Raw genomic sequence first — 14,019 nt, 5'->3', positions numbered from 1 at the left:
AAGCTCCTTCCCACTATTGCTAAGCTTTGGATAGTTGGATTCTTGCTGATGAGAGGCTCAGGCTAAGCACAGAAGTTATCACACATGAGGTGCCAGCTTGAGAATTTTCAGTCATTTCATAGAGAATACTTCTTGTGTATCTATCTATCTGCTATATGCCAGGCACTGTGCCTAGAATGAACAATGCAAAATTAAACCCAGCTATTGTAGAGTTTACATCAAGGGGAGAAGACAGATAGTAATAGATACGTATGTAATGTTTCCCTCTTAGAGACCTAGCAGTGTTGGTAGTTATGCACCCAGTTTTCTATTTCTTTGACCAAACCCAACCATTAAGGTCACCAGCAGAGAACCGTGAAATGGCTTTAAAGGCAGAAAGGAAAATGTAAGTTTCATCAAAAGAATTATGGTGAAAGAAGGAATATAATTGCTGAGTTTATAAACTGAGGGAAAAGCAAAGGTAATATTGGTGGCCATAAAGCCTCTAGTAAAGAGCCAAAGTAATTAGGAAAATCATCTTACCTACAGACTGATGGTAAATACAGGAAAGAGATAGTCTCTTCCACGTGCTTGTGTTCTCAGTCAGTGGTCGTGTTTTACACCGTTGGATGAAGCAGAAGAGTTGGCATGGCACCCAGGCCATTAGGTTCAGAGTGGATGGAAAATCACAGTTAAACAGGTGGCCCTGCCCCACCCCAACATGTTTCCCAAACCTCATGTCTCAAACACGGGTGTTTTTCTAGATGAGGAGGAAGAGGAGGAGAACCCCGATGATCAGGATGAGCAGGGCAACCTGAAAGGCTTTATCAATGACGATGAAGATGAAGGGGAGGAGGATGAGGGTAGCGACTCTGGTGATTCAGAAGATGATGTTGGTCACAAGAAGAGAAAACGCAGTGAGTAGTAGTCTCTCCTCAAGTGCAGTGAGGCTGGGGTGGGAGTTGCCGTGGAAAGGGGGCCTGTCTGTCACCATGGGTAACACTTTGTTTTCTCCAGCATCTTTTGATGATCGCCTGGAGGATGATGATTTTGACCTCATTGAGGAGAATTTGGGTGTCAAAGTCAAAAGAGGAGTAAGTACCATTCTTTGTCTCTGTCCCTGGGGGTAAAGGAGACAGCCCTTGAAATTCAGTTACTCCTGGGGAAGGAGGCACATGCAAAACAGTCTGGAGAACATCAGAGAAGAGAGAGTTGCTCAGTATCATTGTGCTGCAGAGTCTAGATTTATATCCGAGATCTGGGTGCCTGTCAGAGAAAGGCTTGTCAGCATTTCAAGGGTAGGCTTGGGGCTGAAAGAGTACCATGTAATATGGTTCTCTCCCATCTCCCTCGGTCAGCATAACCAGTGGGAAAACGTGAGTGAGACTGGAGAGCAGACCTCCTTATGCCAGTCCCCTCAGACCCTGATGAAGCAGGTTTTCCCACCCCTAGCAAAAATACCGACGTGTCAAAAAAATGTCAGATGATGAGGATGACGACGAGGAGGAGTATGGCAAGGAGGAACATGAGAAAGAGGCCATTGCAGAGGAAATCTTCCAGGATGGTGAAGGGGAAGAAGGGCAGGAGGCCATGGAGGCCCCCATGGCTCCTGCAGAGGAGGAGGAGGAAGATGATGAAGAGTCAGGTATGTGGCATCGGGCAGGGAAGCCAATGTTGGGGTAAGTGTTAGGGTTTCCTAGCCCCTAGGAACAGGATGGGGAACCATTCCTCAGCTCTAGGCCCCCAGGATTTGACACACAAAAAAGTTCATTTTTAGGAGATTCCCTGCTCTTCTCCTCACTGGCCACTCGCATAATAGGAACTAAAGCCACCTAGTCCTGGCTCTGAGCACTAACCCCTCCCTTTCCTACCCAGACATTGATGACTTCATTGTGGATGATGATGGACAGCCTCTGAAAAAACCTAAGTGGCGGAAAAAGCTTCCTGGATACACAGATGCGTGAGTGGGGTCTGGTACAATGTAGTGATAATGGCATCTGAGTGAACCCAGTCAAGGAGGTTAGAGGCCTCTGCCAGAAATGGAACATTCGCAGCAGTTCTCAGCCATTTTGCTTTCCTGCTTCAAGTGCCCTTTGCTAGGCAGTGATGTCAGCCTGTTCCTAGAAGCTCCGAGAGTACCCTGTGTGCTGTAGGATCACAGTGGGATTGGAGTGGGCGGGACTCCAGTCTCTCTCTTCAACCTGCAGCTCCGTGTCTATTCACTTATACATTAACCTTCTAAATAGAATTTTGTCGGAAGAAAGGTTTTGCCCTAAGGTACACAGTAATGTCTTAGCAGAAGACAGATCCACTGAGCTGGATCTGGACACATTTGCCCTCTTGCTACTTAATCCCTGTCACTAGCATGTGTCAAAGATGGGCTTTTTATCCTACGTAAATAATATTCCTCAAAACATCCCCCAGCTAAGCCTCTTCCACGGTGAAAATGTTGTTTGATTTGCCTTTTTCTTAACCTTCTTAGTTCCCTTGGGGCAAGTAAAGGGTCTGTGCGGGGGCTGCATGTCTCTCCACACCAGAACCTGGGCCCACTGCCCCTTGCTCTCCCCCACAGGGCCCTGCAGGAAGCCCAGGAGATTTTTGGCGTGGACTTTGACTATGATGAATTTGAGAAATACAACGAGTATGATGAAGAACTGGAGGAAGAGTATGAGTATGAGGACGATGAGGCTGAGGGTGAGATCCGAGTGCGCCCCAAGAAGACCACCAAGAAACGTGTCAGCCGCAGGAGCATCTTTGAGATGTACGAGCCCAGCGAGCTGGAAAGCAGTCACCTCACAGACCAGGACAATGAAATTCGAGCCACTGACCTGCCTGAGAGGTTCCAGGTGAGAAACTACCAGCCTCTGTCCTGCTGACGTGTCATCACCAGCTCTGAGCCTCCTTGCTGTGAGGGCTGTAGCAGAGAAACCATCTTAGCGACAGTGTTAGCAAACGTGATCGAAGAAGGCGGCTGTGAGCACCACCTGACTGGGCGGTACAGGGAGTCCATCTCCCGAGGAGGGAAGATCAGCTCTTGTACTGCTTCTGGTTCTTGAGACGGCACTCTTTCTTTAGCAAGATGTGAAGGGCCTACTTGGAAGGATGACATGCTTTGGGGTACTGGAATCATGTGCTTGCGGAGCACACGTTTTTGTCCAGAATGGTGTGTTTCTCCTACATGGGATGTGAGAGAAAGTCAGCCTCACTCAGTTGTCTTGTCCCATGCAGCTCCGCTCCATCCCAGTCAAAGGGGCTGAAGATGATGAACTGGAAGAAGAAGCTGACTGGATCTACAGGAACGCTTTTGCCACACCAACTATTTCTTTGCAGGTAACCCCCAAAAAGGTCCTTGTGTTTGCCATGAACCAGAAGTTGAGGAGCTGCTCCTCCACTGTCCCAAACATCTGCGTGCCTATTGTGGAACAGTGTGTGTGCTCGCGCTTGTGTGCTTGCAGATGAGAGGGGTTTTTCTCGATTTCATCTGATGGGTCATCCTGTGACATGAAGCAGTTTCATGTGCGGTGAGACAAAGCAAGTGACAGTGTTATTGCTGTTTCTTTTTTCTTCCGACTGTAGGAAAGCTGTGATTACCTGGACAGAGGGCAGCCAACCAGTAGCTTCAGTCGAAAAGGGCCCAGCACAATTCAGAAGATTAAAGAGGCCCTGGGCTTCATGCGAAATCAGCATTTTGAGGTAGCACCCAATCTCTAGTGACCCATTTCCAGTTTTAGAAATTCAGCCAGGGGATGAGGGACAAGGTAAACTATCTTAGTCAGGTGGGGATTCCCCTTTTCCTGTCCTCAGCAGTGGCCCCTAGACTTAAGTTTGAAGACTACAGGAGACTGGTGATCAAGAGAACAGTGCTACCCTGTCTGCAGCATTTTCTTCCCCAGTGGTGGAGAGGGCATGCACCCTGGATGGGCCTGTGAGGGAGGCCAGTCTTCCAAACTGAGGAGTTTTCTGGAACTTTTTACTCCTTTGGTAAAGGCAATCCATACAGATCTTTCCCTCTGGTTGACTGTAGTCTCCTTGCCACCCCAGGTGCCTTTTATTGCCTTCTACCGGAAGGAGTATGTGGAACCTGAGTTGCACATCAATGACTTGTGGAGGGTGTGGCAGTGGGATGAAAAGGTAATGTTCCACGCTCCCCAAGGGGTTGAGGGCTGGATTGGACACCGCTATTATCAGGGTCCAAGCTCTCTCAGAGCCCCACCCCCACCCCCAGGCCTGTTAGGTTTCCCCAGAGTCTCCTGGTAAGGAACAGAACAGCCTTGAGACTCCAAGGCTGAACACCAGCTGTTAACTGTTACCCTGTCCTGTCCTAGTGGACCCAGCTAAGGATCCGCAAAGAGAACCTAACTCGGCTGTTTGAGAAGATGCAGGCTTATCAGTATGAGCAAATTTCTGCTGACCCTGACAAACCTCTTGCTGATGGCATCCGGGCTCTGGACACCACTGACATGGAAAGGTAGCATATGCAGGGTTTACTGCATGGCACGGAGCCCTCAGATCAAAGGCAGCCCCACCACCAACCCCAGGAGAGCGTAACCTTGCAAAATTCTCAGCATATGTATATGAAGTTATGTAGGAAACCAAATTATCACCAGAAAGTAGCTTGGTGAGCCTGGAGTCACAGGGATGTGAACTAGAAGCAAGTGATTCTAGTGGCCAGTGTGGTGAAACTGGGGAGGAGGGACAAGGACTGTCTCAAGGACTAAACTTCACCAGAGACTTGCTGCTTTGTCTTTCTACCCCTTTTTGTTTTCACTTCTAACAACCAGCAACCATCATTTGTTTGGCATATTGGTCCTTTAAGATACCTTGGTTATAATTAAGTCATGGTCTGGGGCCGCTGGTGTCTACAATAATTAGAGAATCCAGGCCCCCATCCTGGTCGGGATCCTGCCTGGTGGGAATTGGATCTCTTGTAGCAGAACTGGGGTGTGCTCTTCCTTAGTGACAAACGAGGTCTTATGTCCCTTCCCTTCAGGCTCAAGGATGTGCAGTCAATGGATGAACTAAAAGATGTTTACAGCCATTTCCTGCTCTATTATGGTCGTGACATCCCCAAGATGCAGAATGCTGCCAAGGCCAACCGCAAGAAGATGAAGCGTGTAAGGGAAGAGGGAGATGAGGAAGGTGAGTGCTGAGAAAGAAGCCCCAGGAGGTTTGATGGCCATGGTATGTCCAAGGATGCCCTTGGCTGAGTGCCCTTTGGGGCTTCTCTGTATGTGTCAGATCCTTGGGAGTGACTGGTAACTAGCGCACTAACTCCTTTTTCTCTTCCAGGTGAAGGTGAGGAGGCAGAAGATGAGGAGCAGAGGGGGCCAGAGCTCAAGCAGGCTTCCCGTCGAGACATGTACACCATCTGCCAGAGTGCTGGCTTAGGTAAAAGCTAGCTGTTATGACCAGGGCATTCCAGCCTCAAGCGAGGAAGGGGAGTCCCTGATTGTCGCTGGTGGGTGGGAAGAGCACTTAAGGAACATCTCAGTGGATGACCGATTCAGTTCTGAACACTTGCCCATGTGCCACACTCACCCCGCAGAAATGGTCCAGCCTCTCCCTAAATTCCTGAAGGAATGGAAACTCGCACGTTCAGAGGGAGACAGCCCATCCTATCTTTGGGAAGTTCTTTTATTAAGCTGTATCTTCCACCTTAGTTCTGAGCCCAGGAGTCACATAGGAAATTTCTATTTCTTCTGCCTCATAACAACCTTTCAGATGTTTAAAGTCCATTTTTTCATTGCTCTTTGTAAGACACCCTGGTCCTGTTCCTTCATGACCCCTTTAAAGTCTAGTGCTGAGATTGCTGTTCTGTACCCTTAAGAGTCTGTTGCCTTACCTTTCACTCTCCTGGTTACTTTAGATGGTCTGGCCAAAAAGTTTGGCCTTACTCCTGAGCAGTTTGGGGAAAACCTCCGGGACAGCTACCAGCGGCATGAGACAGAACAGTTTCCTGCAGAGCCCTTGGAGCTGGCCAAGGATTATGTTTGCAGGTAGGTAAGCAACAGGTGGCCGACAGGAGAAGGGGTCTGAAGCCAACACACCTGCATCCTTAGCTCCTCCATTTTCCCCACAGCCAGTTCCCTACACCGGAAGCCGTGCTGGAAGGTGCCCGCTACATGGTAGCCCTGCAGATTGCTCGAGAGCCCCTAGTCCGGCAGGTGCTGAGGCAGACTTTTCAGGAGAGAGCCAAACTAAATATAACCCCCACCAAGAAAGGTAGAAAGGTGAGCTCTGGGTAAAGGGCTTTGATCCAGCATGTGGCCCAGCTTGCTGGGTGAACTGAATTTCTTGTAGCTCAGCTGTCTGCCTGAGAGTAGAGAGTCTTTTCTCCCATCGCCACGCCAGCCTGTCTGTAGACTGACGATTCCCTCTTGATGTGTATAGGATGTGGATGAGGCTCACTACGCTTACTCCTTCAAGTACTTAAAGAACAAGCCTGTTAAGGAACTTAGAGATGACCAGTTCCTCAAGATGTGCCTGGCTGAAGAGGAAGGGCTGCTCACCATTGACATCAGTATAGATATGAAGGGGGTGGAAGGGTAAGCAAAGCTCGGGGGTGGGGACTCTTGGGGAGGGCTTCGGGAGGAATCTCTTAGAGGAAGGGGTCCCTCAGGAATGTGAACCACAGTTTCGGAATTGAGCAAACCATTGTAGTGGCTCACTCGGCACTATCTGTGGACATTTGGGCATTACCTTTTCTCATCCCTAACACCATGGTGTTGTCTTTTCTTAGCTATGGCAGTGACCAGACGTATTTCGAAGAAATCAAACAGTTCTACTATCGAGATGAATTCAGCCATCAGGTGCAGGAGTGGAACCGGCAGCGCACCATGGCCATTGAACGAGCTCTGCAGCAGTTCCTCTATGTGCAGATGGCTAAAGAACTCAAGAACAAGCTGCTGGTTGAAGCCAAAGAATATGTCATAAAGGTGAGAACAGAAACTCATGGTTTCCCCAAACTAGAGCTGAGAGTGAAGGAACCCCTTAACAGCTGAAGGAGAAACACTGGGTGCAGGCAGAGCAGAATTTGAGGAAGAGTACAAACAGGGCTTGTGTCATTGCAAGACCCCCCCTACTGGAGGAACCTCTTCCCCCACCCCACCCCTACCTGCCAATCCAAACATTTTTTGTTTATGTTGCTTTCCTCTGTATGCTGTGCAGTTTCCAAAAGCAAGGTATGCCCTCCGGTTGTAAGCCTGCCAAAGGCTAGGAACGTGTGCATATGAATACACACGTGTGCCTGCATCTGTTTCCTTAGCATGCTTGGTGAGCTGCTGATGGCTACAGTGTCTGGTGTGTCCCCTCCCCAGGCTTGTAGTCGAAAGCTCTACAACTGGTTAAAGGTGGCACCCTACCGGCCAGATCAACAGGTAGAGGAAGACGATGATTTTATGGATGAGAACCAAGGAAAAGGCATCCGAGTCCTAGGCATTGCTTTCTCCTCTGCCAGGTAACTCCCTATTTCTGCCTCCCTGCCATCATTCTTACCTGTGTTCTAATCTTAATCTCTTATTCATATCCTCACATTGCTGAGTATCACACTGTTCTTTTCTTGTTCGGCTGGCAGAGATCACCCTGTGTTCTGCGCCTTGGTCAACGGTGAAGGAGAAGTGACAGACTTTCTCCGGCTGCCCCATTTTACCAAACGGCGAACTGCTTGGAGAGAGGAAGAACGGGAGAAAAAGGCAAGTGGTTGGGGTGGGTCACCAAGTGTACATCTTGAGTATATCTTCTTTTTTTTTTTTTTTTTTTTTTAAGATTTTATTTATTTATTTTTAGAGAGGGAAGGGAGGGGAGGAGAGAGAAACATCGATGTGCGGTTGCTGGGGGTTCTGGCCTGCAACCCAGGAATGTACCCTGGCTGGGAATCGAACCTGGGACACTTTGGTTCCCAGCCCGCACTCAATCCACTGAGCTATGCCAGCCAGGGCTTGAGTATATCTTCTAATTTGGGATAAGTGCTCATGGTCTAAGCAACATCCCATGCAAGACCCTGAATATCTTTGACCTGGTTGCTTACCCCTCGGGTCCTAGGCTAAGTCTCACTTCCCTAGGCACTAGATGGCACTCAAGTTCTGGTGCAGAATTTACTTCTGGCTTGAGGCCAGTTCCTTAGCCTTGTGTGCTTGGGAGCTGCCCTTGACTGCCTCTGTTCTCACAGCATCTGGGTCAGCCTGTTCCAGAAGCGGAAAGCCACTGAGGCGTTAAGCCAGCCTTTTCCGTGCTTTAGTCTTCCAGTGTCTGTTTTTCTAAGGGAAGGAATTTGAATTCATCTCATGCGTATGCTTCGGATTTTTTTACCTAACTCTATCTTTCAATTTTGTTGAGAGTGCCCATTCTAAAAAGTAATTTTTAACAAACAACTAAAAAACGGAAAATTCTTGGATTGGAAATCAGAATAGTCCTGGCTGCCAGGTGGTGGTTTATATTAAAACAAAGCCAAGTATTTTTATCTAATTCCTTTTTAAATTTATTGATTTGAGAGAGAGAAGAAGGGGGAGAGAGAGAGAGATGAGCCTGTTCCATCTATTCAGTCTATTCATGCACCCACGGGTTGGTTTTTGCACGCATCCTGACAAGGGATCACACTCACAGCCCTGGTGTATGGGGATGACCCTCTAACCATTCAAACTACCCTGCCAGGGCAAAGCCTAGTATTTTTAGTTAACCACAACCCAAGTGTAAGCCAGAGTATAATAACCTCAGAAAATATTAACAGGTGTGTAGTATTCCATCCAGAGAGCCTAGTCCTTCTGCTTTGTGTTCCAGTTAGACAACAAGTGATACATTATTGTACTCTGGTTTTGCAAGGTCCTGAGCTACTTAGGGAGAGAGAACTTCTTGAAATCTCCCTATTTTCAGAGCCATTTAACTCCAACTTTCTTTCAATCCAGGCTCAAGATATTGAAACCCTGAAGAAATTTCTTCTGAACAAAAAGCCCCATGTGGTGACAGTTGCAGGAGAGAACAGGTAGGTGGGCACCAGGGGGTTGGGCCAGGCTTGGTTTAAAGTCACTCATCCTTTGTTGTGTCTTGCATGTGCTTGTGTAGGTCCTTGGTAATATCCCCATCCCAAGGGGATACTCCTGGAAATATTGTACCATGTCTTCACAGCTCTCTCCTCCCCACAGCCCCACCTCTTATCCCTGCCCTGAGAAACTGCAGAAATAGCCCTGATTAATACCCCTCATCTCTCCAGGGATGCCCAGATGTTGATTGAGGATGTGAAGCGCATTGTGCATGAGCTGGACCAAGGCCAACAGCTTTCCTCTATTGGGGTGGAGCTGGTTGACAACGAGTTGGCCATTCTCTATATGAACAGCAAAAAATCAGAGGTAATGCTGGACCCTTACCCTTCGACCTGCACAGTGTAGAGCTATCATTCCAAGGGAGACTTACTAGGGAAACAGGTTTTGGGGGCATAGGGCTACACCTGTTCATTTCTCCATGGAGAGACTTTCCATTTTGTCAGTCATGGTTCAACTGGAAAGCCCAGAGATTAAATTGGTCTGCAGAAAAATGGTTCCGGAGACGGAGAGAAAGTGACTTAAAGCCAGGACAGTTTGAATTTTCTCTTACTATTGGAGCCGAGGGTACTTTATGACCCTGCTGACCCTCATTTGATTCTAGGCAGAGTTCCGGGATTACCCACCAGTGCTGAGACAAGCTGTCTCCCTGGCCCGGCGCATCCAGGACCCTCTGATTGAATTTGCCCAGGTGTGCAGCTCTGATGAAGACATCCTGTGTCTCAAGTTTCACCCTTTGCAGGTGAGTAGGATTTAACAGGCAGGTCTAGGTGGGCAGAAGAGCACAGTAACCTCATCCCTGCCTGCTGTGTGTCGACAGGAGCATGTGGTGAAAGAGGAGCTGCTCAACGCCTTGTACTGTGAATTTATCAACCGAGTCAATGAGGTTGGGGTCGATGTCAACCGTGCCATTGCCCACCCTTATAGTCAGGCCTTAATCCAGTATGTGTGTGGCCTAGGACCTCGAAAAGGGACCCATCTTCTGAAGGTAGGATTGGGCTGAATCAGGAAATAGGAAAAGTTCCCATTTCATTGAACCTTTATACTGTGCCAGTATGATTAGACAGGAAGACCAAACTCAGAGGAGTAGAGGGGCTTGTCCAGAGTCATCCAGCCAGTGAGAGCCAGAGTCAGACTTCAGACCAGGTAGCCACAGCTGTGCTCTTCACTGCTTTACGGTAGTGGCTCATGGAAGAGATAGCGGTAAGCCATGGTGGAAAACAGATGGAGGAAGGCAAGAGAGTATCAGGCACAAACCTCAGGATAGTGGGGTTTTTCCACTGGAAAGAAAAAGGATTTCATTTGGGGAGAGGGGCATGCAGGGATATTCAAAATTATTGATAAAAATCTTTTTTCTAAAGGTTAGTGATGGGTACTTGAGTATATGTTTTATCATGACCTTTTAAGGCATATATTAGTTATATATTATCTTTGGTGAGTATAACATAGTTCATTAAAATAATTTTTTAGTAGCAGAGAATATGTATGGTATAATGCTCAGTTAGATATTGGGGCACAGGGACAGAGTTGCTGTCATGGAGAGTTTCCCGGAAACCTGAAAGCAGGCTGGGAGGTGGGGCCTGCCTACACTCTGGCTCACTCCAGGCCTCTCCCCTAGATCCTGAAGCAGAACAACACCAGGCTCGAGAGCCGGACCCAGCTGGTCACCATGTGCCACATGGGTCCCAAAGTCTTCATGAATTGTGCTGGCTTCCTCAAGATCGACACAGCCTCCCTGGGGGACAGGTGATGCCTCGCCTGGGTAACCCAGGAGACATTCCCGTGGGCTTTGCTCGGGGCTTCAGGGGGTTAGGGCTGCCGCAGGGCCACAAGCTGTTTAAATTAGGAAATGTTTTAAAACAAAGATGAAACCTTTATTCAGTCAAGAGCCTCTGACCTATGGAAAAGATCGGTTCAATTATGTGAAGCTTTTTTTGGTGAGAGAAACATGAAAAGAACCTGGCCCTGGCCAGGTAGTTCAGTTGGTTGGAGTGTCCTGCTACTCCAAGGTTGCGGGCCTGATCTCCAGTCAGGGCGCATAACAAGAATCAACTCACGAACACGTCAGTAAGTGGAACGGCAAACTGATGATTCTCGCTCTCTCCTTTCCTCTAAAATCTCTATAAATTAAAAAAAAAATTTTTTAAGAGGGAGTTCTCCGTTCAAGGATAGAAAACATAAGGTTTTATTCATTAAACAGAAATTTGTTGTTCTGGTGTGTCATGGCTTATAAGGGTGGGTTTAGCTGGGGCAGTAGAAAAGGAGAATGGGGCTATGAGGAGATACGGAAGGGGGAAAGAGATTCAGTGTGTTTTGAGATGATGTTATTGAGAGAAAGTTCTATTCACTTGGACTTTGGACTTCACTATTAACCTCTTCCTCTCCAGAAGTTATCAACTCAGTCTTTGGAGGATCTTTTCCACGGGCACATAGCTCCTCATTCAGTAATGGAAATCAGTGGGGAAATAGGCTTCAAGTTCTAAAACTTCATTTTCCACTCAGCTTTGCTGTAACACTCCACGAATAACATAGGTCCATGTGAGTGCACGGGCAAGACCAGCCTGGGAAGGCTTTATGGGGGAAAATAGTTGTCAGCAAATTTTCAAAGGTCTTTTTCCCCCTTCTTGCTTTATCTTATTAAAAGACTTATAAAAGTTCATTATATAAAATTCAACATACAGAAATATTATGCAGAAAGTGGATGTCCCCCATAATCCCACTCCCCAGAGATAACTACTATAACAATTTGATGTATACTGCAACTTTCCTAAATTTTATTTTTGCTATGCATTTACTAACTACCCATTTACTACAAAAATGGGATCATATGGTTCATAGTGTTTTGCAGTGCATTTTTCACGTATCGATATATCGTGGCCATTTTTCCATGTCAGCACACATAGATCTACCTCATTCTTTTTAATGGTTGTATAGTACTCCATTGTATGGAGGTACCCTAATATATTTAACCAGTTCCCTATTAGTGGACATTTGCTCTGTTATCAGAAACTTTTCATTATATATCCTGCCCCCTTTCTGCCTTTTCTTCAGCACTGACTCATACATTGAAGTCCTCGATGGTTCTCGAGTCCATCCTGAGACCTATGAGTGGGCCAGGAAAATGGCGGTGGATGCTCTGGAATATGATGAATCAGCTGAAGATGCCAATCCTGCTGGAGCCCTTGAAGAGATCTTGGAAAACCCAGAGCGGCTCAAGGACCTGGACCTAGATGCCTTTGCAGAAGAACTGGAGAGGCAGGTGGGTGACAGCGTAGAAAGCCTGGTGTAAATACCATCCCGAGTGGCATAGTTGGGAGGAGAACTGGAAAGCAAGGCTCCAAAGAAACCCCCAGTACTGTTGGTGTGAGAGACTTAATTTTCTCTTCTCCCTCCATTCCACACTGGGTTTCTCAAAGGAGTTTTCACCTGGTTTTTAAGGATCCAAGGCAACTGCAGTCATTGCAGGGGGCGGGAAGGAGCTTGGAGGGGCTAAGTAATAGTTTCCTTCCGGGTCCTCCTCCTCTCTAGCAGTGCAGCTTCGCACTTGCCTGTTTTACACATTGGGGTTCTCCGAAGCCCTTTTATTATAGACCAGTATTCCACGACAACAAAAAGTTTGAAAACCCTCTTTAGTTAATCTTGGGGGAAAGAAGAAGAAGCCCTGACAGAAACCATTTAGCCTACTGCTTTCATTGAAAGGCTCAGGGCTCAGGCTGAGGAGCGGTTACAAGGCTCTTTTTGATGAGCTTCTTCCCCAGGGATATGGCGATAAACACATCACCCTATACGACATCCGGGCAGAGCTGAGCTGTCGGTATAAGGACCTGCGGACAGCCTACCGCTCTCCCAACACAGAGGAAATCTTCAACATGTTAACCAAAGAAACACCAGAGACCTTCTACATTGGTAAATGCTGGGCCTGGTTTTAATTGGAGGAGGATATGTGCGGGGGGGAGGATGCGCTTACCTCAGTGGTTCCCGACCTTTTTGGCACCAGGGACCAGTCTTCCACAGACTGGGTGTGGGTGGACAGGAGGCTGGGCTCAGGTGGTAGGGTGGAGGGTGGTCAGGATGCGGAGTTCAGGCAAGCTTCCTAACAGGCCGCAGATCTTAGGGTCCCAGGCCCCAGGGGTTGGGGGTCCTGGATTTACTGTTTAAATTTAAACCAATCAGTGATTCCAACAGAATAAGGCAGGTTTTTACTGTACCTGGGGAGCTTTTAAAAAGATTATAGATCCCTGGACTGGAGACAAAGCTGAGTGCAAGGTCAAATTATGTTTTTAACCTGCTGTGGAATCTTTTTAAAGATTTTATTTATTTATTTATTTATTTATTTATTTATTTATTTATTTTTAGAGAGAGGTGAAGGGAGGGAGAAGGGGAGGGAGAGAAACATCAATTGGTTGGTTGCCTCCCACACACCCCCAACTGGGGACCTGGCCTGCAACCCAAGTATGTGCCCTCCTGACTGGGAATCGAACCAGCAACCCCTCAACTTGCAAGGCAGTGCTCAGTCCACTGAGACACACCAGCCAGGGCTGCTGTGGAATCTTTATGAATTCACTTTTAGAAGCCTCATTTTTCCACGTCTACAAATCAGGGGAAGATCCTCCTCAGAGACATGAGGGAAATCAGTGCAGATGCTATAAGGCAGGTGTTCTGTCACTAAAAGGTTGGTGGGGGAAGTTGCCTCTCCAGTTCTCTCAGCCGGCTCCCTGTTCTCCTTCCCTTCCTCCAGGAAAGCTCATCATCTGCAATGTCACTGGCATTGCCCACAGGCGGCCACAGGGTGAGAGCTATGACCAGGCAATCCGAAATGATGAGACTGGGCTGTGGCAGTGCCCTTTCTGTCAGCAGGACAATTTCCCAGAACTAAGTGAGGTATGTGCTGCAGTTACCATGGTCACTGAACTTCCTTGAGTAAATGGTATGAGTGCCCTTGAAAGGAGTAGGAAGTAGGGGTATTTCGATAACACTTGACCAAATGATACACAAAGATGGAAGAAGA

The 14,019-nt window shown here is 47.6% G+C and overlaps 1 protein-coding gene across 2 annotated transcripts in view; it reads left to right on the top strand.

Annotated features, from left to right (window-relative positions):
• The window catches only part of SUPT6H (SPT6 homolog, histone chaperone and transcription elongation factor), a 31,242-nt gene that overhangs the window by 9,121 nt on the left and 8,102 nt on the right, over window positions 1-14,019 (top strand). For both annotated transcript variants that reach the window (XM_028519710.1, XM_036033338.1), the window contains 25 exons: window positions 744-896; window positions 997-1,073; window positions 1,432-1,624; window positions 1,855-1,939; window positions 2,552-2,825; window positions 3,208-3,309; window positions 3,556-3,672; window positions 4,021-4,110; window positions 4,305-4,447; window positions 4,970-5,118; window positions 5,269-5,367; window positions 5,846-5,975; window positions 6,059-6,209; window positions 6,370-6,524; window positions 6,719-6,914; window positions 7,296-7,435; window positions 7,553-7,670; window positions 8,880-8,956; window positions 9,185-9,320; window positions 9,616-9,753; window positions 9,832-9,999; window positions 10,630-10,757; window positions 12,063-12,270; window positions 12,770-12,917; window positions 13,750-13,892. In XM_028519710.1, coding sequence (XP_028375511.1) covers window positions 744-896; window positions 997-1,073; window positions 1,432-1,624; window positions 1,855-1,939; window positions 2,552-2,825; window positions 3,208-3,309; window positions 3,556-3,672; window positions 4,021-4,110; window positions 4,305-4,447; window positions 4,970-5,118; window positions 5,269-5,367; window positions 5,846-5,975; window positions 6,059-6,209; window positions 6,370-6,524; window positions 6,719-6,914; window positions 7,296-7,435; window positions 7,553-7,670; window positions 8,880-8,956; window positions 9,185-9,320; window positions 9,616-9,753; window positions 9,832-9,999; window positions 10,630-10,757; window positions 12,063-12,270; window positions 12,770-12,917; window positions 13,750-13,892 — 3,518 coding nt within the window. The remainder of the gene's footprint in view (window positions 1-743; window positions 897-996; window positions 1,074-1,431; window positions 1,625-1,854; window positions 1,940-2,551; window positions 2,826-3,207; window positions 3,310-3,555; window positions 3,673-4,020; window positions 4,111-4,304; window positions 4,448-4,969; window positions 5,119-5,268; window positions 5,368-5,845; window positions 5,976-6,058; window positions 6,210-6,369; window positions 6,525-6,718; window positions 6,915-7,295; window positions 7,436-7,552; window positions 7,671-8,879; window positions 8,957-9,184; window positions 9,321-9,615; window positions 9,754-9,831; window positions 10,000-10,629; window positions 10,758-12,062; window positions 12,271-12,769; window positions 12,918-13,749; window positions 13,893-14,019) is intronic.

Source organism: Phyllostomus discolor, chromosome 8 (genome assembly GCF_004126475.2).
Source record: "Phyllostomus discolor isolate MPI-MPIP mPhyDis1 chromosome 8, mPhyDis1.pri.v3, whole genome shotgun sequence".
Lineage (NCBI taxonomy): Eukaryota > Metazoa > Chordata > Mammalia > Chiroptera > Phyllostomidae > Phyllostomus > Phyllostomus discolor.
This window is presented reverse-complemented; position numbering and strand designations above follow the sequence as displayed.